Source organism: Oculina patagonica, chromosome 4, assembly GCF_052425735.1.
Source record: "Oculina patagonica isolate OP01 chromosome 4, crgOcupat, whole genome shotgun sequence".
NCBI lineage: Eukaryota > Metazoa > Cnidaria > Anthozoa > Scleractinia > Oculinidae > Oculina > Oculina patagonica.
Window position 1 is genome coordinate 43,226,320 of NC_135761.1, and position 25,479 is coordinate 43,251,798.

The following is a 25,479-nucleotide window of genomic DNA, read 5'->3' on the forward strand; positions in this document are numbered from 1 at the left end:
TTGTAAACAACATTCAACTGATAGGTACGTAGGCAATTTGTTCTAATTGGACCTCAATATTTGTCACTACTTTGCTAAGTGGGTTGACTCATGGTCTACTGGCTCTTCTCCCTCCAGTAATTTGTGGGTTGCTTTGGTCCTGTATGCAAACACGGTAGGCAAACTGATCAGTGTAAAGAAATGATGAGCAGGCCAACAACTGCTGGTGCCTGTGTTTACATCACAATCAGGTGAGTATAACATGCCAGGGGAAAATAAAATAACCATCTTTCCGCTTAATCACGTACGAAGAATCTTGTTCCAATCAGTGTCATATTTATAAAAAAAATTTCACCAAAGTTGATCCAAGCTATCTTAGTTCCTGGGATTTATTTTGGCTGTTCAGCCACAGCAGATACAAAATAAATGCAGTATAATTTAAAGTCCCGATATAAAAAAGTACCAAGGAAAAACAATATGTATTTTTGTAACCGGGGCTCGATTCACAATAAAGTGGAACCCTGACATGATGAGCCCCTATATAACGACGACCGCGAATAACGTACGATGTTTTTTTCTGCTAGAAATAGTGAAATGCGTGGAAAAGAATCCCGATAAAATAAGACTCCGTTATAACGAACACTATTTCCAGTCCCTTGGTACTTCATCATGTCGGGTTCCACTTTATCAGGGTGCTTTACCATGTATTTTATCATTATTAAGATGAAAAGTATCGTTCGTTATACCACGACCCTCGTTATATTGGGGTTTCTTATATCAACGTAATGTCGCCATGGTATTCTTGCAACAAAGCTATTGTTGTTGTCATAAACACTGGTTGGAGCATAGAGAGCATATGAAGGTTTGCTTTCTGTTAATGAAACATTTGAAATTGAGTTTGAAAACATTTGAAATTGACCCTTTTGTTATATTGAGGTCAATACATAATTAAACACATACAATAATCAGTGAACTTTTGCGCTTCCTCGCGATTCATCTCCGGTTGAACAACTCCAAATTTCCCTTCCAGTTTCTCAAGGTAAGCATGTTTTTCATTCCTTTCTTTTCTTTTTATTGCCGACCTTTTTTTAGCTGAGAGGTCCCATCAGTTTTGTTATCGTCTTGGTCGAGTTTCTTTTGTTATATTTTCACGGGGTGAAAGAGTGTGGTGACAAATGTATTGCGAATTAAGACTGACTTTTCAAGCAATAATAATTATTTTATAATAACGATGCTTGAAAAATTGAGTGTTGTATCGGTTCTTTCCAAAGACATCAAGTTAGCGCGTGCATTCAATGTATAGATCTGATCTGGTTATTACTTGTTAACCAAAAGAGTGTTTTGTGCACATTGCCTAACTGAGATTGCGAAGGAAATATTTCACGAGATTTATACAACAACAACAAAGACACACGCTTATTTACTTTGTTTTACGTGAAGTGTGGTACAAGAATAAATGACTATAACTAGTAAAGTTCCTTCCATTCAGGATAAGTATAAGAGCTAATCTGGCTGGGTGGCTGGTCTAAGAAAAAGAAGAAAAAAAAGGTCGAGGTATAAAAAAACATGGATATAGAAGAAAAAGTAATAAAAATAAAATAAAAGAGGAAGATAAATAAGGTGTCGAAGCTATTGTGTATATGAGAAATGATTAATGTTTAATGATTAGGCGGCATTGTACGGAACCGCAAGAGTTATTTCTATTTATTTTCACGTTTGCTTTCCATATGTGCCGTAAAAAGGAATAAGCATATCATTTTCCCACGACGGTTTAAAAAACATAATAATTATTCCAATATTACTTAAGAAGAGTCGATCTAAGTCCTTGAGATCGTCACACTTCACTAGATTTGAGTAGGTTGGATGCGAAAAAGTTTTGTATTAGCTGATATTCATTTGGTCGCAACTGCGCGAGAAAGCTTGCTACCATGAAGTGTGGACTGGGTTACGGAGCCCAAGAATGGAACAATCTCGAATTATTTTCCCCAAATTGCTTTTCCAGAACAGCTTGAACAAATTGAACAAATTGTGATGTGGCTTACCGTAGATGGTTTTTGTTTGCATCTCGGAAACTTTTCATCGAAATTAATTTCCTAAATCTTAAAATTAACTCGTCAAATACAAATATGTTTTTTGAAGAGCAGTTTTTGGCAAAGTAAGCGAAAGACCTTTTTTTGGGGGATTATTTTAAGAGTTAGCCAAAAAACCGATTGATTGATGTAACGTTTCCGTAACTACAGAAATCTGATTTATTTATTCACGCATAGAAGAAAGATTATTCTTCACTCTTGCCGGTTGTGGAATATAACATTTCCAGGTTTTTTTAAGCGATAAAAACTTTCGTGGGAGCTTTGAAATACTAGTCATCGGCAGCTAACATCTGTAGTGGAATCCCGGTCTCTTCATTTCTCGAACAAAAATTGGTTCGAGAAATCGAAGTTAAAACGGAAGAGTTTGACTGAGGAAGGGGAATCACTTTTGGTTCGAGTTATGGGAAGGTTTGAAAAATCGGAATTCCACTGTATTTTTAAAACATTTTTTCAAAACTTACTGTTTTCCTTGGGACCAGTTATTAAGTAATAAGAATTTTTATGTAAGTTGTGTGCTACTTCGAAAAAGTTATATTAAAATCGTCTGCATTTCAAAGAAGCTTATACTGGTACATTGTATTAAAAATGGAATAATGCCCCTTTCTATATGTACGTTTTACAGGCGGCGGAGCAAAGGGTGGGCAGGGTGGTTGAAGGGTTGTAGCTCCCACCCAAACGAAAATTTGGGTGGCTCAGCCCTCCACGTTTGGTGCCGAGAATCTCGCGAGCGCAGCGTTAAATTGATTTGTCCCGTAGCTAAGGTCAAAAATATTCGAAACTTCCTTGAAAAGGTTCCTGAAACTTCGTTTATCTTCGGAAAAGTTCGAAAAATGATCGAAAACGTTCGTTTGGCCTTCGAACAACAATCGGAGAATCCTCGGAAATCTCTGGTCTAGAAACTGCTCAGAAAACATAAAGTTGCTAGAACGAAAAAAAGTTTCTTCAAATATGAAAACCTGCCGAGTATTTTTGAACCAGTCTTAGCCCCCTTCCCACGTTCCAAAACGCTCCGCCGCCTCTGCGATTATCAGTTACAAAGGCTTTACGTAACCTTTATGTTGTTTCCATACAGCTATACACTAACGCCCTCCGTCATGTCGAAATCAGGTGGTGTTGCCCTAACAACGGCCCTCTTCACCCTCGCCCTAATAGATATCATAGGCAACTCTCTTGTTTGTACAATCATAAAGAGAAATCGCGATATGAGGTAAGATGAGCAAAACCAATTTTAAAATATTAATAATGGCAAGGTATAGTATGGTATGGTAGGTATGGTATGGTATGGTATGGTATGCTATAGCAAGGAACTTTATTTTTCCTTGAATTTGAAGAGTAGATTCATCATAGCTAATATCTCCGTAATAGTGAAGAAATTATTCTACATGACACGAGCGTGGGACAAAGGAAAAATCTGAGTCCCCGACGGGAATCGAACCCATGGCCTCCCAGATACCGGTTGGGCGCTCTAACCAACTGAGCTATGAGAGACTCGCTGTGAGCTGAGCCATTTACTAGGTTGATAAGTGACATCGTCCTGCATACTGATAGGAACAGCAAAGGCGAAATCATCAAATGTGTAGTAAATAATAAAGATGGTAAATTTCAAGCTCGGTGATATCTCTATATCTCGCAGCTCAGTTGGTTAGAGCGCCCAACCGGTATCTGGGAGGCCATGGGTTCGATTCCCGTTGGGGACTCAGAATTTTTCTTTGTCCCACGCTCGTGTCATGTAGAATAATTTCTTCACTTCCTGGGAGATGTTTAGCACGAAAGTTCAAAGTTCCGTTTTCCAAAAGCCGCTCCACTTCTGAAAAAAAAAAGAAAAAAGGGAAAGCAGCCGAGAAAGGTTACGAGCGTTAAAACCTCCAGGAAAAGTTCTACTCGGGCTAAAAATGTAATTCTAAATAATTCCTAGCGCTTTTTTGATCTACAAACATATTTAAAAATAGATGGGGCACTCTCCCAATAGTTGCATTTTTGTAAAGGATTTATGGCTTTATTGGAAAATAAAGAAGAAAATTTTATTACTAACGCCCCCTTCCTTCCATGATCAATGCATGCTTAAACGTTTACATGTAATCTTGAAATTCAGAGAAAATTGACCAAGGGAGATGGGAGGGGGGGGGGGGGGAGACACAGGGTATAAAATGTAAAAATGTTTCAGCTCTATTTGAACTGGTTGTAGCAAAGTTGTTGCTTTAAGGTTGTAATCCTGAACTCCAGACAACATTATTCAGGGAAAGGGCGGAGGACACAACCCAGAGTGTCTTTTTGATATTGGCTGTAGCACCGATACAGTTTGCACATGCACACATCCTTGCACCCATCCACAATGGAGCCCCTAACTAAGCATGCGAAATGTCTTTCATTTCCTTAGAGTTCCTATAAATTATCTTATTGTGAACTTGGCTGTGGCGGACATCCTTTACGCGACGTTTATTGCACCGGAAGTTATTGTAAGCGTCTTTCCCGCCCACCCAGATGGGCTGACTGGTACAATTGTATGCAAGTTGCTGACAGGTGGAAACTTGGCATGGGTCGGAGCAGCATCCTCGGCTATCACTTTCTCTGCAATCGCCATTGAACGATATTATGCAGTCATGTATCCTCTTGGTAACAAAGGCAAACTTACCAAGCGTAAAATAAAGGTGCGTTACTGACCCCAGCGTGGCTTACGTCGTTCGTGATCAGGGTCGTAGCTAGGAAGAGGCAAGACGAGGAACTTGCCTCCTCTAAATTTTTACCCAAATTAAAATATATATATATGTTTTGTTGGAAAAATAATCCCCAGTCGAACAAGACTGATTTTTTTCCAGAAATACCTCATGAAAAATGTCTCTGAAAGAGATTCGTAGCTTTTAGATTTCAATATTTTCTGGAGGGCATGCCCCCCAGAACCCACTAGCAAGATCTTGCCTCATCTATGGCAAAGATCTGGTTACGGCCCTGTCGCGATTGATACTTAAAGGTATACGGCAATAAGAAGGATAAATCTGTTCTATATGACAGTTTGTCTACGTAAATGTAAATAATCGATCAAACGATGAAGTCAAAATGTTAGCAGGTTACCGAGACTAGTAAAACTAAAACCCAAAACTTTAACCGAGTAGTTTTTAAGTTATTAGTCTGAAGAGGTCAAATCTTGGGAATCTCTGAGCTCTTTGACGTTGTCATGACAAAGATTTTTGACGTTACAGTGGCCTCATGCTCGCTGGTAAAACCAACACAAATGTGTATTAAAAGCTATTTTCCAAATTTTTGGTGTAGTTAAAATAGGAGCGTAAGATGGAAATGTGTAGACCATTCCAGGCATAACTAATCGATGACATCAATGACATCAATGAAATCATTGAGTAATCAATAGGTAATCGATAGGTAATCAATTGATTAGTCATTGATTATTGCCGATGATCAATGAGTAATCGATGACTAATCGATAGGCCACAAAATTTTTGGTTATCGATTAGTCATCGATTGCATCGATTAGTCATTGATTGCATTAGTTAGTCATTGATTTTATTTATTACACATCGATATCATCTAGTGGCTGAAAACCGTATCATGACCCATGGTTACACGTGAAAAAAGCGCGGCACAAACAGTAAAAGTGCTTGCAGCTGTTCCGGTGCGCAATGTAACTGCTTATGACGGCTGTTTCCCTAAGCAGAAGCAGTTTTACTTTGCTGACAAACATCCACCGAACAAAATCTGTAACCATGTAGTCATTTCTTGTCAGCGTACCTGTACATGTTAGTTTTATTTTCAGACTGGTTGGTTCTTAACAGTTGTTATGTTATTAAATAAAGAGTTGAGTAAAGTGAAATATTGCACATTTGAGAATCATCTGTATTTGTGATTAGCACTTCACGTCTCGACATGCTGGAAGGTTATTTGACCTTTTGTGAAGGCGTAATTTCGTCAACAGGAACACCAGTTATAAAAAAAAAATACGTCTAACATAGGTTTAAAAATTACAAATGAAAAAAAAAAAATGGTACAAGAAAGCAAGAAATGTGTCTTTTGTGCGCAGTATAATAGTCGACGAGTAATCGATGGGTCATCGATGAGTAATCAATAACATCAATAGGTAATCAATTACATTAATGAGTAATCGATGTCATTGATGAATAATCGATAGGCCACAAAATTTTGGGGCTTCGATTACTTATCGATTACTCATTGATCATCGCCAATAATCAATGACTAATCAACTGATTACCCATCGATTACTCATTGGTTACCAGTTGATGTCATTGATCATCGATTAGTTATGCCTGGACCATTACAAGCCACCTTAATGTCTTTTCGTAAATCGATATCCTAAGGGTAATACTTTCTGAATTTAGGTGATCATTGCTGGTTCGTGGATCTTTTCACTGCTACTCAATATCCCGCTGTTTCTAGTTAGAAACCTAGAGAAGAGGAGTAATCGCTGCGTGGATGTCTGGCCTGAATCGTGGATGGGAAAGGCTTACAGCTTGATATGGTTGTCCTTTACATTGCTGACCTTGGCACTAATGGCTGGATTATACTCTAGAGTGGTGTACGCTTTGTGGTTCAAAGGTGATGATGACAATCAACTCACTCACCAACAACGAGTAAGTGTCCACGATGAAGTTGTATGCATAAATAGAAAATCTTTAAAAAAATGTTTCTGCTTTGATCGATCAAAATTGGCTATACAGTTAAACACGATGATATTTTTTGCCTTTCCTCAGGTACTAGCGCTTGGGCACTAAGTGTGAACACGGCCTTAAACCCTCTACTTAGAAACACTTTCATAATACGGACACGTTTTTACACTAGCAGTTCACTTGGTAACAAGAAAACAAAACTAGTTTAGTTCAGTTCTACCTCTACAATACAAAGACCTTTTTCTACAGAGGTTCTACCCGTCTTGATTACTGTTAACTTAGGATTTATTCCACTAACAACGGAACATCTCTAGAACGACTTTAAGGAAAAGCAACGTGCTTCAATTATTGCGACACATGCGCAAGACTTATATAAACCTCAGACCTAATATTTTCACACTTAAACATTTTACAGAGGTTCAAATGTATTAAAATAAATTTGTTAATCCAAGTGTGTGCTATTTCTATATACACAGGGTGTTACGAAGGTGCGAAAGAGGGTCACCTTGATGGTTTTAACTGTCAGTGCTATGTTTGGCATTTGTTGGGGAACAGACCTAGTTCTCTATGTCTTATGGAACTATTCATTCTCCAACATGCGCCCCATGCCAATCGCCATTGCTAACACAATGGTCTTGTTCAATTCCGCTGTTAATCCCTTTGTCTATGCTCTGCTGAACAAACAATTCAGAGAAAAGTTAAAAGGAGTGATACACTGCACTGGCTCCTCTGCACTCAGGTTTCGTTCACCACCGGGAAAGTACAGGGAATGGAGCTTGCCAACAATGCCAGTTGTTCACAACAACGCAGCACCGCGAAGTGATCATTGAACATGAAATAACATGGTTCTTTTGGATAACTTTCACTCAATAGTTACAAATTAGTTAGGAAATTGCACTGCACTGGCTCCTCTGCACTCAGGTTTCGTTCACCACCGGGAAAGTACAGGGAATGGAGCTTGCCAACAATGCCAGTTGTTCACAACAACGCAGCACCGCGAAGTGATCATTGAACATGAAATAACATGGTTCTTTTGGATAACTTTCACTCAATAGTTACAAATTAGTTAGGAAAAATACGGTGTAAAATATGGTGTAAGTAAGTACGTTAGTAAGTAAGCAAGCAAACAAGCAAGCAAGCAAGCAAGCAAGCAAGCAAGCAAGCAAGCAAGCAAGCAAGCAAGCAAGCAAGTAAGCAAGCAAGCAAGCAAGCAAGCAAGCAATACAATACGATACAATACAATGCAATTTTATTGTCCATACGTGGGACGAGGTCTCCCTCAATGTCCGAGCCAGAGGCTCATGTATAAAACGTAGGACTAAAAGCAAGCAAGCAAGCAAGTAAGCAAGTAAGCAAGCAAGCAAGCAAGCAAGCAAGTAAGCAAGTAAGCAAGCAAGCAAGCAAGTAAGCAAGCAAGCAAGCAAACAAGCAAGCAAACAAGCAAGCAAGCAAGCAAGCAAGCAAGCAAGCAAACAAGCAATCAATCAAGCAAGCAAGCAAGCAAGCAAGCAAGTAGGGGCCCCTTCAAAAACTTACAAACTCAGTACAAGATATCCTATACTGTAAAAAGTACCACCCAAATTTAAACAAACATTTTTTGTCGCTTAGTAAAATTGTAAAAGTGGGAAGTTCCAGTTAAGCTACTGTTACCTTCTTTTCCTGGAATGTGCAGAATACAATGTCACGCTTCCAAAAACAATCTGCGTGACCACTGAAAACACGAATTCGATTTCAACGTCGTAAAGATTGTAGACTGTTGTTCTCATTGGTCACTGATTGTGGAAGCGTTACATTCTATTATTGAACCGAAATCGAATTTTTAGTTTCAGTATATAATCATGCCTGACTACAACTTTTTCTGAATACCACCCAAATTGTGTATAATTATAATATACGGTCGCTAGAATTTACAATTTCAGACAAAACAGCTCCATAGATTTTTTCCTTATTTATTTATAGCTACAGAGATAGTTTTCCGAAGAGTTGTAAGCTACAAAAAGAATACGAAACACGTGAAAGCACTCACCTGTGATATCGAGTGACATATATATTTAGAGAATTAAAAGTCTACGATAAACTGGAACTTCGACTTGCCGATATTTCGTGTTTATTCAAAACACTTCATCAGGGCAACTGATGAAGTGTTTTGAATAAACACGAAATATCGGCAAGTCGAAGTTCCAGTTTATTTTAGACTTACATACCCTTTTTCTGGATTTTAAATCACAACTAAGGATGTTGTTGATGAATTAAAGAATTAGAAGGATATATAGAGGATATTACATGGTTGCGCGGAGATATGAAATTTATCTTCGAGTGTTCAAATCGATATCTCACGAGTGAGCGCAGCGAACGAGTGGGATATTGATTTGAACACGAGAAGATAAACTTCATATCTCCAAGCAACCATGTAATATTCTGTTTATTATATAAACCTACTAATTACCATGTTTTTGACGATTTTCCGAAGATTTCCGACCGTTTTCCGAGGATTTCCGAAGATTTTCAAAATGTTGTCCGAAGGTCGTACGAATGTTTCCGAACATTTTCCGAACTTTTCCGAAAATTTCCGAAGATATCCGAAGATTGCCGAAGATTGCCGAGGAAGATCCGAGGATGTTTCGACTTAATATCGATTTTCTTTGGCTCATTAAGCATTGAAACAGGGCACACTTGCCAGAAAATGTTCCGAAATCGATATCTTCACATGTGAAAATTATATGTTATTTGCCGGCTGGGAGGTCCGTATAGTGAAAAACTGTGACCGAGGTCTTGAAAATGCTGCCCGAGGCCTGCGGCCTCGGGCAGCATTTTCAAGGCCGAGGTCACAGTTTTTCACTACACGGACCGACCCTAAGCCGGTAAATAACTTATTTATTTTTTTTCCTACTTTAATGTGTTTGATTAAAAAACACCTAAAAAACCTACAAAGACTTTCTTGCCAAATGTGTTTGTATTTATATACGCGCGCATCCAATGTTGAGTCGATCGCCATAAGCTACGGCAAGAGTAAATAATGATCTGTTTGCTATAAGAGCTTACTGCCAAACAAAATAAATTCACTAAAATGAACAGTACTCAAGGAAAATTTCATCTGAAAAAAAAAAAGAAAAAAAGCATCTGAAATAATAGAAAAGCAAAATGTAGAACAGAGCAATCAGCGAGTTGCGAAACACTTTTAACTCCATTTCGGCTTGTGAGTTCTTTAGTTAATTAAACTTACTTTTCGGACTGGAAAGCACTTAGCTATTTACATTTGTATTTAACGAGTCAAAAACCTCTGTGTTGATTCCCACAGTATTCTGTTTTGACAAAAAGTTTGCGAAAGTGAAACTGAATGAAGCTGAAATGTGTAGTTTGGTCGCCTGCACAGTGACGGCACAATATTGCGAGAATTAATTTGACTGTTTTTTAATAAAGCATCTCATTTTCTTGAATGGCGATAAGCAGTATTCGGTTTTGGAGAAAAGTAGCAGAGAAGCAAGGTGTTTGAAAGGATAAATCGAGTCTGTAAACCGGCGACTTGCAGTTAACCGCAATGGCGTGAAAATCAGTGCGAATGCACAAACAACGATCGGCAAACCACGGCCATAAAACTATAACTTCATTTTGTCACTAAAGAGAATAAATACTCGCCTTTTGGAGAACTTCAAAGCCTTTAATTCCACTGCTAATTTTCCCTTTCAAATTTACAACGGTTGGTGAGCAACTACATCGATTTAAATCATTTTGGAGAGCAAAACTGTCATGGGTTCGTTCGTCTCGCCGCGAAATGAAACTCACGAAAGCGTTACCGTGGCCCGTGGGCAGAGATAGGAGAATCTTGCCCGCGCTAATAACCAATCAGATTGCAGGATTCGTTACCGTGCCCTCTTGGAAAAAAATAAAACATGTTATTTTCACGTGTGAAGATATGATTTTTTCGTGCGAAAGATTTCCTGGTATTTTACTGATGTTTATATAATAAATACTTTTACCGCACGTGATTAGCACGTGTTGGGCACTGTTATTTACCTATTATAGGAAATTAACGACACATGTTATAAACGCGAATTGGAAAAATTCGCGTTAAATTTATTTATGTTAACACGTTTACCAAAAGCATTAAACCAGAACTTTTCTTTAATTTGCGTTAATTTTATTACGCGTAAATTTTGTTCGCATTGTTAAAATGCTTCGTACTATTCCTATAATAGGGTAGTTAAATGCACTACTGTTCTGACATATGATTTTGATATTTTAAAAAATGATTTGTCATTTGCGTTGCTTCGAAAGTACTTGGAACACAAAGGAAAAATCTGAAGCATAGGAAAGCGAATTGAAGGAGAAGTGTCAACTGAGAGACGAGAAAATTATTTTTTGTTTTAAAAGTTTAAATTCCCTCGGTAATTTCTTTGACATCGCCATAGTTCTGTTGTTATAACGTTGAGCCCGGCGTAATCGTTCTTTTTGCGAGGTTGTTGTAACAACCTCAGTTTATTGGTGCATACATTTAAACAAATTATTGATACTTCATATTTTGCTAATTAATAGTTTTCTTCTCAGTTTAACTTTTGATTTAGAAGATATTTCAAACACTCGAGACAGTGTTTTACAACATTTTCATACACCTCGTATTTCGTCAAAAATAGTCCGCTGCGCGTCGCCTACAAGGGCGGTATTTTACACTTTCTTCTTGGTGTTTGGAAATGTGGTGAAACAATGTCTCTTTTTTAAATATTGCATGACCCACGGCCCTTGACATATTGCCCCAGACTCGCAACCATTTACCAAACAATTTAATCCGAAGAAAATGTAAAAGTGAACTGAGTTGTTAAAAAGATAATCAAAAACAAACCTTAACAAACAATGAGACTCGATCCGCGGCGAGAAGGTTTTTGTTTCGTGGGATATTGTAATTTACAAGTCTTTGTTTAAACAGCCGTTACTTATTATTAACATGTGTATTTACTTTTTAAGGTTTTTCAACATTCGAAAGTGATCAAAAAGAGATTAAAACAACGTTTCAACTATCGATCTTTGATTATAAGCTTGAAAAGTGGAAAAAAGTTGCATATTCCAATTATATATATATTATTCACTTATAATATTCTCTTTTTCAAGCAACTTTAATCTTAACTTGAAATTTCTGGTTTAAGTTTTTATTATTTTGTTAAAATAACAAAGCGACGTTATCAATGGGGTCTATAGTTTGGTCAATTAATAGATAATGAAATTTTTCGTACTTCAAAGGAAGAAGTGTGTGTCAAATGTTTATATCTATCTTGATAAACCAAGTATAGTTTTGAAAATGCTTTCATCTGGGGTTTGTAAATATAATAAAAAAAAACAATAAAGTAATATAAGGGTTATTCAGGAGGCGCAGGTAGAGGTTCGAAAACTTTTCCGCCTTTTCAGTTTAGTTATTCACAACTTTGAATAATACGCGCGATGAACGATGAATTGCAGCTCGGTCTGCCTTGAAAACTAAAAAAACATTTCCAAATAATGTTTTTAGGGGACCTTGATCTAGATTTTTCTGTTTCATTCACCGTTAAATTGTCGAAATTTATCACCCAGAACAATCAAGACATTGAACGACCGGAATTTGCATGGCAATGAAGACTCAACAATTTAGTTTGGTAAGCTTTTCCTTTTTTCCTTTACTTCACTCTTAATTCTTGGCTTTAACGAAATCTGGCTACAATTTTAATAACCAGCATCACTTGAAAATGCAACTAGAATACGCAACTGGGAACAATATTATACGCAAAACACTTTTCACGTTTTGCGCCGTTTTTTTCAACTGAGAGACGAGAAAAATCTTTTTGTTTTAAAAGTTTAAATTCCCTCGGTAATTTCTTTGACATCGCCACAGTTCTGTTGTTATAACGTTGAGCCCGGCGCAATCGTTCTTTTTGCGAGGTTGTTGTAACAACCTCAGTTTATTGGTGCATACATTTAAACAAATTATTGATACTTCATCTTTTGCTAATTAATAGTTTTCTTCTCAGTTTAACTTTTGATTTAGAAGATATTTCAAACACTCGAGACAGTGTTTTACAACATTTTCATACACCTCGTATTTCGTCAAAAATAGTCCGCTGCGCGTCGCCGGCAAGGGCGGTATTTTACACTTTCTTCTTGGTGTTTGGAAATGTGGTGAAACAATGTCTCGTTTTTAAATATTGCATGACCCACGGCCCTTGACATATTGCCCTAGACTCGCAACCATTTACCAAACAATTTAATCCGAAGAAAATGTAAAAGTGAACTGAGTTGTTAAAAAGATAATCAAAAACAAACCTTAATACAGACAATGAGACTCGATCCGCGGCGAGAAGGTTTTTGTTTCGTGGGATATTGTAATTTACAAGTCTTTGTTTGAACAGCCGTTACTTATTATTAACATGTGTATTTACTTTTTAAGGTTTTTCAACATTCGAAAGTGATCAAAAAGAGATTAAAACAACGTGTCAACTATCGATCTTTGATTATAAGCTTGAAAAGTGGAAAAAAGTTGCATATTCCAATTATATATATTATTCACTTATAATATTCTCTTTTTAAGCAACTTTAATCTTAACTTGAAATTTCTGGTTTAAGTTTTTATTATTTTGTTAAATTATTTTGACGTTATCAATGAGGTCTATAGTTTGGTCAATTAATAGATAATGAAATTTTTCGTACTTCAAAGGAAGAAGTGTGTGTCAAATGTTTATATCTATTTTGATAAACCAAGTATAGTTTTGAAAATGCTTTCATGTGGGGTTTGTAAATATAATAATAAAAAAAAAACAATAAAGTAATATAAGGGTTATTTAAAAGGCGCAGGTAGGGGTTCGACAACTTTTTCCGCCTTTTCAGTTGAGTTATTCACAACTTTGAATAATACACGCGATCAACGATGAATTGCAGCTCGGTCTGCCTTGAAAACTAATAAAACATTTCCAAATAATGTTTTTAGGGGCCCTTGATCTAGATTTTTCTGTTTCATTCACCGTTAAATTGTCGAATTTATCACCCAGAACAATCAAGACATTGAACGACCGGAATTTGCATGGCAATGAAGACTCAACAATTTAGTTTGGTAAGCTTTTCCTTTTTTCCTTTACTTCACTCTTAATTCTTGGCTTTAACGAAATCTGGCTACAATTTTAATAATCAGCATCACTTGAAAATGCAACTAGAATACGCAACTGGGAACAATATTATACGCAAAACACTTTTCACGTTTTGCGCCGTTTTTTTGTTTTGTTACTTGTGACAAAGGACAGTAAGCAATGAGGAAATGTTAAAGCGATAGTTGGGAATTAAAATTGACTTGAAACATGCCAACAAGCTCGCGTGATCAAATTAAGTTAGAAGTGCGCGCGTGCATCCATAACTCAAATATTGTCACCACGGCAATGTTTCGAGAATCTGTTATCAGAATGTCTCCTACTTGCAAAACGTTGAGAATACATTAAGGGAATTTTTAATGAAAGACAAAATGTATTTCTTTCACACCCAAGTACACAAGTACCTGTCTTTCACACCCAAGTACACAAGTGTAAAAAAATGGTGGCGAGAGTTTAGGTATGAACGCGAATTTTGAGCTTAGAAAAAAATTATCTGTTGACATGCTGTAAACTTCTACAATATCTTGTTCACATTTAAGACATGAACAGAATCGCTGCGGATCGCTAGGAAAGCATATATTTTTTGGTTGCCGAACTCTCAGAAGAAGCGAAATTTTTTTTTTTTTCGGAACTTTTACTTAACCCTTGAATCACGAATATCCAGATAAAAATTCACCTGGCTCATCTCATTCCCATACATTGTCTTTTAGTATTAGTTGTGGGAAGGTGAAAGCAGTTTCCCTTTGGTGATCATTAAATTAATTCTCATAACCTTTTTCTCTTGATTAAATATTGATATTGTGAGGAGGAATTTGATGTTGGGCACTCCTGCGACTTTTGAATGATGCATGATGAAGCAATGTTACTGCCGCTGTAGCGGCGTGGTTTGCGACATTATTTGCAGCCCGTGCAAACCGTTTCATATATACACCTTTCTCCAAAAAATTAAGTTTTGAAGCACTTCAAAGCAAAGTCTTCTGGACAGACACTTTATTTAAATTAACACTGTGTTGGTATCAAAACTGTCAGAATTACCACATCAAGGGAATGTCAACACAAGTGCCTCTAAACACTGGCGAATGTTAAACAAAACTTTGATAATAAAAGGAGTCGGTTAGTTAATTCAACAATCTTTATGAAATCAATCCATCTTAAAAATCACAATTTATTTTACCATGGTTTCCAGATGTTCTTGAATAAAAGTCCGTGGATGCGTTCCTGTATTCGCTCCGCCTTAGAAAAATGATTTTTACTATTACCATATCATTGCCGTATTCTTAAGTTTTTTAAGAGCTTGATTTTGTTGGCATCCGTTTCTATTAAATTTGAAAACGATAATTAAAATGAAAAATGCGCTTGATGGTAGTATAATGTTTTCATACGTTTCGGGGCTACTGCCCCTTCTTCAGTGTCCTAACCTATTATTTCTATTAAGTCCTCTAAAGCAATGTTATGTAAATAAACCATGATTTTATGTTTTCAAAAACACGGAAAACTGTGTTCCTTTCTAGACCTCTCTGTAAGCCATTGGAACCTTGTGCTCTGTTGCTAATTGTTATGATTTCACATGCGCATGCGTAAAAAGGTATACGGAAAGTTGATTTGACCTATCGCGTTTTTCACTTTTGAATTATACTAGTAAAACATTTGATACAGAACCCCATTCTCAGTTTGCGAAGGAGAGTAGCTAAGCATTGTCTAATTATCTCGTTTTCTTGAAATTAACATGATGATGTATGCCTAATTTTTTCCGAATAACCATTAAAATTCTCAAATTGAACAGACCTTTTTTGTTCGTTTCTATTGCCAGAAAAAAAAAAAATGACGCAAATTTAAGCCAGGAGTATGCTTTAGATGTTTTGAATTTTTATCGAACATATATCCTTTTGTTCTTTACTGCAAAGAAGAGCAAAATACTCTGTAAATATATATCTTAAATATGGTAAGGGCGAAGCTGTTTATTTTTTCAAAACGGTACGAAACGTAAGAGGAAAATCAGGCATTTGATGACCTACATTCTAATTCTCAAATAATCATATTTAACTTCACAATTCGATAGCCTGATGCTATAAGGACACAAAACAACAAATAATTTCAGGATGTCACGCAAATAGCAATTTTTTTTCCTTTTCAAGACCAAAGGAAGAGTAGTGAGGTTGACACAGTTCATCTTATGTGGTATCTACTGCACTCTGACGATCATCAGTGCAACTATGGATTGCACCAATGAAGAGCGATCTCAGGGAGGAATGGCACTGTTGAACCACACATACAAGTCTCTTTACACTGAAAACTATCCCAGCTGCCTCAAGGAGTGCATGCATGACTCACAGTGTAAGAGTTTAAACTACTGGTGGAAGCGTTCACAGTGTGATCTGAACAACAGAACGAAATATTCTGCTGAAGCAAAAGTCTTCAGCCGAGATACATCCTGCACGTACATGGGTTTGACGAGAGAACCAGGTATTTAAGCCAAAAATACGCTTATTCACTCCACTGGCTTTACAACTGTGATAAGTTTAATGATATTTTGTCATGTACGTGTACGTCTATATTTATGTAAAAAGGGGAGAGGGGGCGGAAATCGAAAGTCGTGACTGAGAATCCCTTCTTTGAAGTCTATTGCTTTTTATATCTTTATTGGCAGAAGAATATTTTGTTTTTATTAATAAACAGTGCTTATCATTTTTTTATAGAAAGAACTAGAACCGTGTATCGCTCCTGTAGACATGTGCATCCCTCAAATGGCGATGGAGAATATACTATAATTGATCCAACATTGTCCGGACACCCTTCAACTGCTTACTGTGACATGACCACTGATGGAGGTGAGTGAAAATAACCAAACAGTCGACAGATAGTGGCTTTCGCGAGGTCTGATTGGCTTTATAAACCCGGGATCTCCTATGCTACTTACACTACAAAAGTATTAACGAAACTAGCCCGATTAATAAATCCCAATTACCCTCGATACTCTACATACATTTGTCCTGAGTTGTTTTGATAAGCAGCGAGATAAGACTAGGATTTCGAGATAGGAATGGTTCTTGTCGTAAAAAAATGTTGTGGTTATTAATGGTGGTAGAGTACAATAATAAAGTATTATTTCGTTTGTCTCACGACGTAGTCACGTGTGATGGAGATCGCGACGTTTCGACTGTATACTGCTAGTCTTTATCAGGCGATAAGGTCGACTGGTTATGAATTTTAGTATTTTTAATAAACTTTAGATTTTAAGAATTTAGTATCTTTATCCTATTGTAATTTTAAATATTTTTACTTGTAAGGGCATTGAGATTTTTAATGTAATGCACTAGAAATAAATTATTACTATTATTATTAGTTGTGCGTTAGCTTACAAAGCACACGGCTGCGCTGTGATTGGTTGGTTTTCAACAGCTGTGATTGGTGCATTTCGATCCTCAGTGTTCTGCATGCTGGTGTACTGTTGTTCCCTCGGCAGTCCGCAGTCGTACAGTTCTCCTGTTGTTGTGTTTTTTGATCGTGGGCATCCATGCTTCAGGAATTTCAATTCCACTGTCCCTGTTGATATTAAAAGGGTGAAGTCTTATGTGAATCGCCTCTTTGACCCGACGTGTGTACCAGTGCGATTCACGATCAATAAACTTTACCTCATTTCAAAGCGGGTAGTGTCCGGTGTTGTTGGTGTGCTCTGCAACGGCGGAAGTCTGGGTGCGGGTTAGTTGGATGTCCCGGTCGTGTTATTTAATCCTATCTTGCATAGGTCTTCCAGTCTCGCCGATGTAAACTTTGCCACATTCACAGGGAATCCTGTAAACAACGCCATCTTGTTTAGTCGAATCAACAGCGTCTTTCGGTCGTACTAGTTGTGATCGTAGTGTAGTTTCCGACTTGAAAACAGCGCGTACGCCTTGTTGTTGTAGGCAGCGGCGAAGTTGCTCGGAAAGACCTGTGATATAAGGTAGAACGGCAGTAGATTTAAACTCAGCCACGGGTTCAGCACTGGTGTTCGGTTTTCTAGTCTTGGTGATCTTCTTCAAGAAAGAAAAAGGATAACCATTAGATACAAGAACAGATGACAGATGTTTTTTCTCTTTGGAGATTACAGATGGTTTTGTTTCGAGGCGTTTAGCGCGTTCGTAAAGACACTTTACGATACCGATTGAGGGTGATGTGAATCATACGCTAAGTATTGATCAGTGTGTGTAGGCTTCCTGTATACGCTGGTGGTAAGGCGGTCGCCTGGTTCTCTCGAAACTGCGGTGTCAAGAAAGGCAAGTTTGCTGTCACTCTCTGTTTCGATGGTGAAACGAATGGAAGGCTGCTGGTTGTTAAGATGTTGTAAGAAGCTGTCGACTCTTCCGCGATCCAAGATGGTAAAGGTATCGTCCACGTACCCTTTCCATATCTTAGGTTTGTAGGATGATGAAGCTATTGTCTGCTCCTCAAAGCTCTCCATGTAGAGATTAGCAATAACAGCGGAAACTGGGCTTCCCATGGCTGCGCCTTCTTGTTGTGCGCTAATCATATTTAATTGTAAGCCAGACTAATTGCTTAACACTTCCACTTTTTTATAAGGAAACCTCGGTAGATTCGTTTTAAAGCTTGTTACCGCAAACGAATAATCAGGTTTGGAAAGAACAATCATGCCAGTTATTTGGGCAAGTTTAAAAAGGCTCTCTGCAATTGATGGACGTTCATTAACGGCAATGAAGTTTCACCTCAATGCAAGTGACCTTTTCTTTAGTATTCTTGAGTACTTATTTAGCTCAACTCTATTCTTCTTTAATATCAATGACATTTGAATATTATCATTTTTACATATGAACTGGGGATTTAGAGCCTTATTTCCAAACGAAGTTGCTAAATGTTCTTGCGGACTCGGTAGAAAGGATAGGTAGCTGTTTAACAAAAAGCATTCCGAATGAAAGAATAAGAACTGTCAACTTGTACGGAAACTCACGCGAGGACTGTAAAAAAGATTTTAGTTTCATAACTTATATACAATGAGCTGTTTGTCTGTCCGTTTTACAGAGGTGCTCGTTAAGAGAGAGTTGCTTGAATACTAATTAAAATAACAAAAAAGCATTTTCCATTTTTTGTGTGATTTTTTGTGTGAAATTTAGATTTTTGGGGGGCATTTTATGTACATAGTCCTTGCACCAAACTGCATGAAACTTTTAGCGACATTTATGAACATTTCAATAGCACTGATCACAACGTTTTAGTTGCTGACTCATCACGTTTTAAATATCAATACACATGATTTAGCGGCATAAGCCACTCCCACTTTATTTGTTATTTTTAATTTGTTTCGATAGTTTTATATGTAATGAAAAGTTAAAGGTATTTTATTAGCGAGATAACGAACACTTTTAACGGTAATATGCTGATGTCCGGTCTTATCCAACTAATAAAATTCTGATTGTAAAGCGCATTGAGCTTTGTAAATGCGCTATATAAGCACCTATATCATTCATTTAAGACTCATATTCAGTTGCAATTAATTTTAACATAATTTTGTTAGCCCGCCAATTGGGCTTTGTTTACAAAAAATGCGTGCATCTATGCGGTACATAAGAACATTTGTAAAGCTTTTTCGGTCACATATCTAGTACATCTTTAAGCAATAAACCGCTGTTATAACCAAGTTATGTTTTGACGTCCGAAATACATGTTTTGGTACTTAGAAATCGTAATGGGGTTTCTATACCGGCGAGCCAAGTGGCGATCTCGACAGCTCACCCCTCCCATGTTTTGACACTTTTTACATTTCCAAAGTTTCCGTACACTTTAATTGTTGATAGCTAGACAGTTTTCCTTTCCAAGAAAGGAAAACTGCTTAGTTGCCGAGAACTATGTTTTTGGCAACTTTCAAAAAGGGAAACTCCTTAGTTGACGACAACTAATAGTTAACGCGAACTACGTTGTGACCCTTTTACCCGTTTGTGGGAATATTTGACTTTAGTTGTCGACATCAAATCGTAACTGTGTTGTCATTGGTCAGTGGCTTGGGCATGCGTAGCGAATGTTATTTGCCAAGCAACAAGCACTCCAATGTATGGAATGCTTGCATCGGACAAGATATATAAGTTGTCGATTGAATTAAGTTTTTGTTAACAAACAGTTGGTTAAAAATCTAGTCATTGGATGCGATAAGTGACCTTCTTTAGTAAAGATTTTCCCTATTAGGAAATAAGAAAATGAAATCACAAAGTTACAATTAAATTTGCGGTGTCGAGAGCTCAATCACAGGCAGACAAGTCTCTGTGTTTGAGGCCGCGTGACTTAAGCGTCACGGTATGCGTTATTTGATCCCATACATTCACTGTTATTTGTAACGATTGACCTCCGCTTGAGTCAACTGATCGTGAGAAATGCTCCATAAAATACTGAATTTCGCATCTTTTCATCCCAAACTTTGATCTACTGTAAGCCAGATAAAGCCACAAAAGATGAAAGGTAAGCGAACTTTATTTATCTGGCTTACAGTAGATCAAAGTTTGGGATGAAAAGATGCGAAATTCAGTATTTTATGGAGCATTTCTCACGATCAGTTGACTCAAGCGGAGGTCAATCGTTACAAATTACAGTGAATGTATGGGATCAAATAACGCATACCGTGACGCTTAAGTCACGCGGCCTCAAACATAGAGACTTGTCTGCCTGTGGCTCAATCTTCTCAGTTTGGAGATGATATTTAATTTGATATGGAGTGATTTCCTCGCACTGTTCTCTGTGTCGCTTGTAAGTAAAGGGTGGTGATTTTAATATAAGGACTTTATTCTTTGTCAATTTTGCTGTTTTATGTAAGTTGTTTTACATTCCTAGGTGGCTGGACTGCTATTCAAATGATGTCATTCACAGAATCCAACCTTCGTTTGCAAAACAGTTTCCGTGATTTTTACGGTCTTTCCAATTACAGTAATCACGGCCTGAAAGTTTCATCAACGGTTTTGCAGCTCTTGAGAAATGAAATGGGCTTCAAGCAAATCCGATTTTACTGCAACAAGAAGAAAGTCGGAACTGTGTTTCACATTATGACCAATCTGAATCCCCTGGGGGAGTCGGTGGTGGGGTACTTCATTGATGACAACCCGGCACCAACTCGGCCCCAGACATGTGGCTCATATACGGTTCTCCCCGATGATAACTCTACACTGTCTGAGGACTGCAGTAAGATAGGTTGGAATGGCACTCATGCAGATGGCAAGTGGACGAAATTTAGTGGCGTGGGGAAGTATCGCATTGGGCAGGCAATACAAAGGAGCTCAGGTCGTCATCGCTTCTTTTCATTTCCCTCTCGACGTGACTGTGATGACTGGAATAGCGGAGAGGCTTCTCTTTCTCCTGGAGACACCTGGGCTTTGTTTGTGCGCTGAGTTTGACGCTTGGCTAAAGTAACTTATCACAAGGGCATTTAAATATTTCAAAAAGCGAGTAGATTTGTAGCTAGAACAGTGGCAACAAATGGAGGTGTGAAGGTAGTTAGTTTCGTTGTATCATTTGGCTTTCTGGAGTTCAATACTTTTCAGATTTCGTTGAAATCAAATTTACTGCGATGTAAAATTGAAAACCGTACTATAAAAAATGGCTGCCCGTGACACTAAAATGATTTCATTGTTTTATTCCCTCAAGCTTCAGCATCAAGTTAGGATAGGCCTTATGCATGATAACGTCATGTATTCAAAATTTACCATCAAGCCCCGTTTACGCGAATTTTTCTCAACCTTCTGCCACCATCCAACAGTTTTCACGTGTAGTGGGTTTTCTTTTCATCTTTGCATGAAGTTTGCAATTCGAATGCGAGGCTTGGTAGTGAAACTAGTCATGCATAAGGGCTATTTTGATATAACGAATCAGGCCTATTCAGATTTTACTCATCACTTGCGGACCGATTATTAAGACTGCTTTTTGGATAATACATGTATTTGGTCCGTGAGGATATTTTTATTTATTTATTTATTTATTTTAATAATCAACACAACTTTATTGACAGCAAAAGTCCATTTACAGCAAAACAATATGCCTAAAAATTAACTAAATCTAAATAATGAATTAAATTAAACAATTTACAGCACTTACTAAACTAACTTAAATGAACACAATACTTAACAGAAAAAAAACACATACATTTATAAGTAGTAGATAAAATATGAGCGGGAGATCTGTATGGGCGTTTACAATGGCGAGCCGCTAGGCAAGCCATTGTAAACGCCCATACAGATCGGACGCGAATATTTTATTCTACTTGTGAAATGAAAACAATAAATTGAATGCAAAGTTTTGTTATGCGAATCAGTAGAGATCTGTATCAAAAGTTAATGAATACTAATTAACTGAGCAGTAGTCTGTATCAAAAGTTAATTCTATTGTTTGATTTGTATTGGGGTTTATAGTTGTGTACATGTGATCTGAATACATTGCTGGGATTGGTTTGCACCCTCATGAATAGTTAATGAATTTTACAATCGTAGTTAACGACACTTCTGTTATGAATTTTTTTTCTAATCTTAAATTTTAATGCTTAACTAAAATACGATAGGCCCAAATCTCACTAAAGGAGACTACAGCGTTTCATCAAATTAAATTCGTTAGGTACAACACATTACGAGAGGAGAAAGATTGTTTTGTTTTATACGTAAAAGCAGTAAGAGTTACAGTTTACAGTACTACCTTTTAACATACTTTTCAATTTCAAGCTTCCACTTAAGTTTTTTGATGAACTCATGGAAAATAGATGGCTTAGTGAATGTCTTTTGATAGTACAAGTAATACTTGGCAAATAAAAGACAATAAATCAATTCCAGATTGTTGTTGTCATTACAGCCAACTGGCTCTATGCCAAATGTTTTCTCTATGTGTGTTGGAGACAGCATACAATTATAAGTCTGATTAAACCATTCCACAACTTTGTTCATAAAAGATAAAGAATAGCGGTATTCAAGGACGGTGTGTAAAATCGAGTCCGATTCATCGCAGTAAAAGCATCTGTTGTTATTTTCTATTCCGTACATGTGCGGCTCATTTTTGGTTACAAGTGTTCTATGTATGAGTTTATAATTAAATTCCCTCAATTTGTTTTCTTGACTAACTTTTCCTATAAGAGCAAATTTGGACTTCCAGTCTATATTTTCAGGGCCGAGTTCCCGCCCCCACTTTTTTAGACCGGAGGCTTCGGTTGAAGAGCTATTGATATACAACCACTAGTAGTCCTTACATTTCATCTTAAGTAAATTAATTGCTAGTGTGGGGCTCAGCTGGAAATTGGTGTCATTTGCCATTGTGTCCCCCTTATTAAAGGTGATAGACCTTGCTTTTTGAAGCAGACGTTTTGGGATGGCCGAAGTTACCTGTAGCTTAGATGTAGTAGCTTAGGATGTCTAAGACCATGAGGATATATGTTGGAAATAATGTACAGTGTTTTCGTTAACTCGACGAGGGTCGAGTAAAAATGTTGCGAGACAGGATTATTCGACAATTTATTAGATTATGTGACAATTTTAAAGCGAGTCTGATTGATTGGAAAAAGTTGAAAAAGTGCTCTCGTACGGTTTTTACGCACGATTGGTGTAGTATCAGAAATTCAACGAGTAAGCGTTCCGTACAAAGCACTTTCCATGTGGTATTTAGTTTATTTATACAAACTGAGATTGTCATCATTAGTCACCAATGAATGCACCATTCAATGAACAATCCAGTCGAAGATACTCCAACCTTCCAAGCAAGTTAGGGTGCGTTTGTTTGGGAAAATCCAAAATTGGATCACTAATCACAGATCACACGGATACTTTGCTCCCAAAGAAACGAAGAATCCGAAATTGGATTTTTTGCATTGACAACCCCGTAAACACATTTCGCACGGAACATAAAATATCTGCACAAATTTATTTTTCGTCGAATGTATTCTAGCCAAAATTATTTCAGCATACAAAAACTTTCACAAAAATCAGACGTCGAAATAGTTCTTCTTTAGCCTCGAGCACAATGTGGGGAGAACGCATCTGAGAGCGAAGAATGTTTGCGAATGCAAACTTCACTCTTGACAATTTCAAAAGGATACAGCCTCCGTAGGCACACGGTGGCTGTTCTAGAAAACCTGCATCCAGTTTGAAATGACACTTTATACTGATCAAATAAGAAAATTCAAAAATAAAGCAAAGGTTTTTATGATAACTGTGCGGAAGCTGATATTCGGTTGGTATTTTGCAAGGTTAAACTCACCTTGCCTCAGTCCTCTTTATGCTTAGGTAGCACATATGTTGGTATGGTAAACTCATGCCTAAAAGTGTAATTTGAGCGAGGGTTGAGAAAATTTGGTGTTTTATCATGCAGGGTAAAACTCAAAATGTGCATTTTGTTATTTTCTGTCGTGTAAACAGGCCTTAAGACTTTGTTTAAGGTTCTGCTCTCATAATTCTCACCAGTTATTAGGGATTTTGTAAATACTGCAATCTTAATTATGAACTTAATATGATAATAACCATACGCTATGCACTGAAAAAAAAGCTAGGCACCGAAAAGAAAACTTTGAACTAATTTAAATACTTTATATTCTCTTTAATTAATAAAAGAGCTAAGGATAATAAATATTGTTACCAGTAAGTTGTATTACATGTACCTAAAAAGAAAAAAAAACACTGTAAAATTAATAGTGCTTGCTGTAATTATTATTGAATGTACTTACTATTGACGTCTTGTAATTTTTTTTTCTTTCTTTGTGTAAACATTTTTATTGTAAGTAGCGTATCGTTTATGTACTGTATGTTTTTTTGTGTAAATGCATTAATAAAAAAAATATATATATTGTAAATACTTGAACAACGTTTCGCGCATTTCCAAGTAAAAGTAAAAGACGACAACAAAATAACGATAAAGCAGCTTCCGTAGCTAATCGTGATCTCTTTCTAGCCTAAGTATTTGCCGACTTGCGAAGTGTGCCTTAAAAAGGACCCTCTGGCTTGTTTCAAAATAGAGGCAAATTCACTTAAGTATACTGACCTTTAATCCATCATGTGTCCATCCTTATTCAAAACTCATTTTTACGCAATCGTTATTTACAGCGAGGGCAGAAAATAGCAGCAACAAAACGACTTACATGAGCGCCATTGCACTCACGAACAAGGCCACATGACCCTATAAGGCGGAAAAACAAACAGGGAGTCCCAGTGAAATGGCTCGCCTGTGGTCATGTCATTTTGATAAATCTTTCCCGTAGACGAAGAAGCTGATTGCAGGTAAATGATGAGTTATCCTTCTGATATTTCTTGAAATTATGTTTTTTTTTTTAATTTTGCATCGCTGCGAATATACTTGAGGAAAGCTACACAGAAGGCATATCAGAGAAAATTAATGGAGAATAGTCAACTGAAAAGAAAGAGATCCTTCTCATTTTACAAATACTCCCGGTATTTTCGCAATCGTTCTCTTTGCGACTCGTGTTCTGTTGTATTAAGGATGAATTAAACAGAGGTTTGCCTCAACTTATTGGCGCATAGTTTTGTAAAACTTAAAGAAACTTCACTTACTAGTTAACAGTCAAGACAGTGTCTTATTACATTTCCAAACACCTGGAATTTCATCAGAAAATTAATAGTTCGCTGCGCGTCGTATTTCCATCTCTCTTCTCGGTGTTTGGAAATGTGGTGAAACAATATGACTCGTTTTTTTTTTAAATATTGCATGACCCACGGC

At 37.1% G+C, this 25,479-nt stretch overlaps 1 protein-coding gene across 1 annotated transcript; it reads left to right on the forward strand.

The window, feature by feature from the left end:
• The first annotated feature begins 938 nt into the window (after window positions 1-938).
• On the forward strand, window positions 939-24,519 carry LOC144650213 (putative G-protein coupled receptor 19). The gene is made up of 7 exons (XM_078509862.1): window positions 939-1,018; window positions 3,142-3,276; window positions 4,447-4,717; window positions 6,416-6,667; window positions 15,939-16,266; window positions 16,500-16,631; window positions 20,617-24,519. Exons 2-7 carry the CDS (start codon window positions 3,164-3,166, stop codon window positions 21,165-21,167), a joined length of 1,647 nt encoding a protein of 548 aa, XP_078365988.1. The 5' UTR covers window positions 939-1,018; window positions 3,142-3,163; the 3' UTR covers window positions 21,168-24,519.
• The last annotated feature ends 960 nt before the right edge of the window (window positions 24,520-25,479 follow it).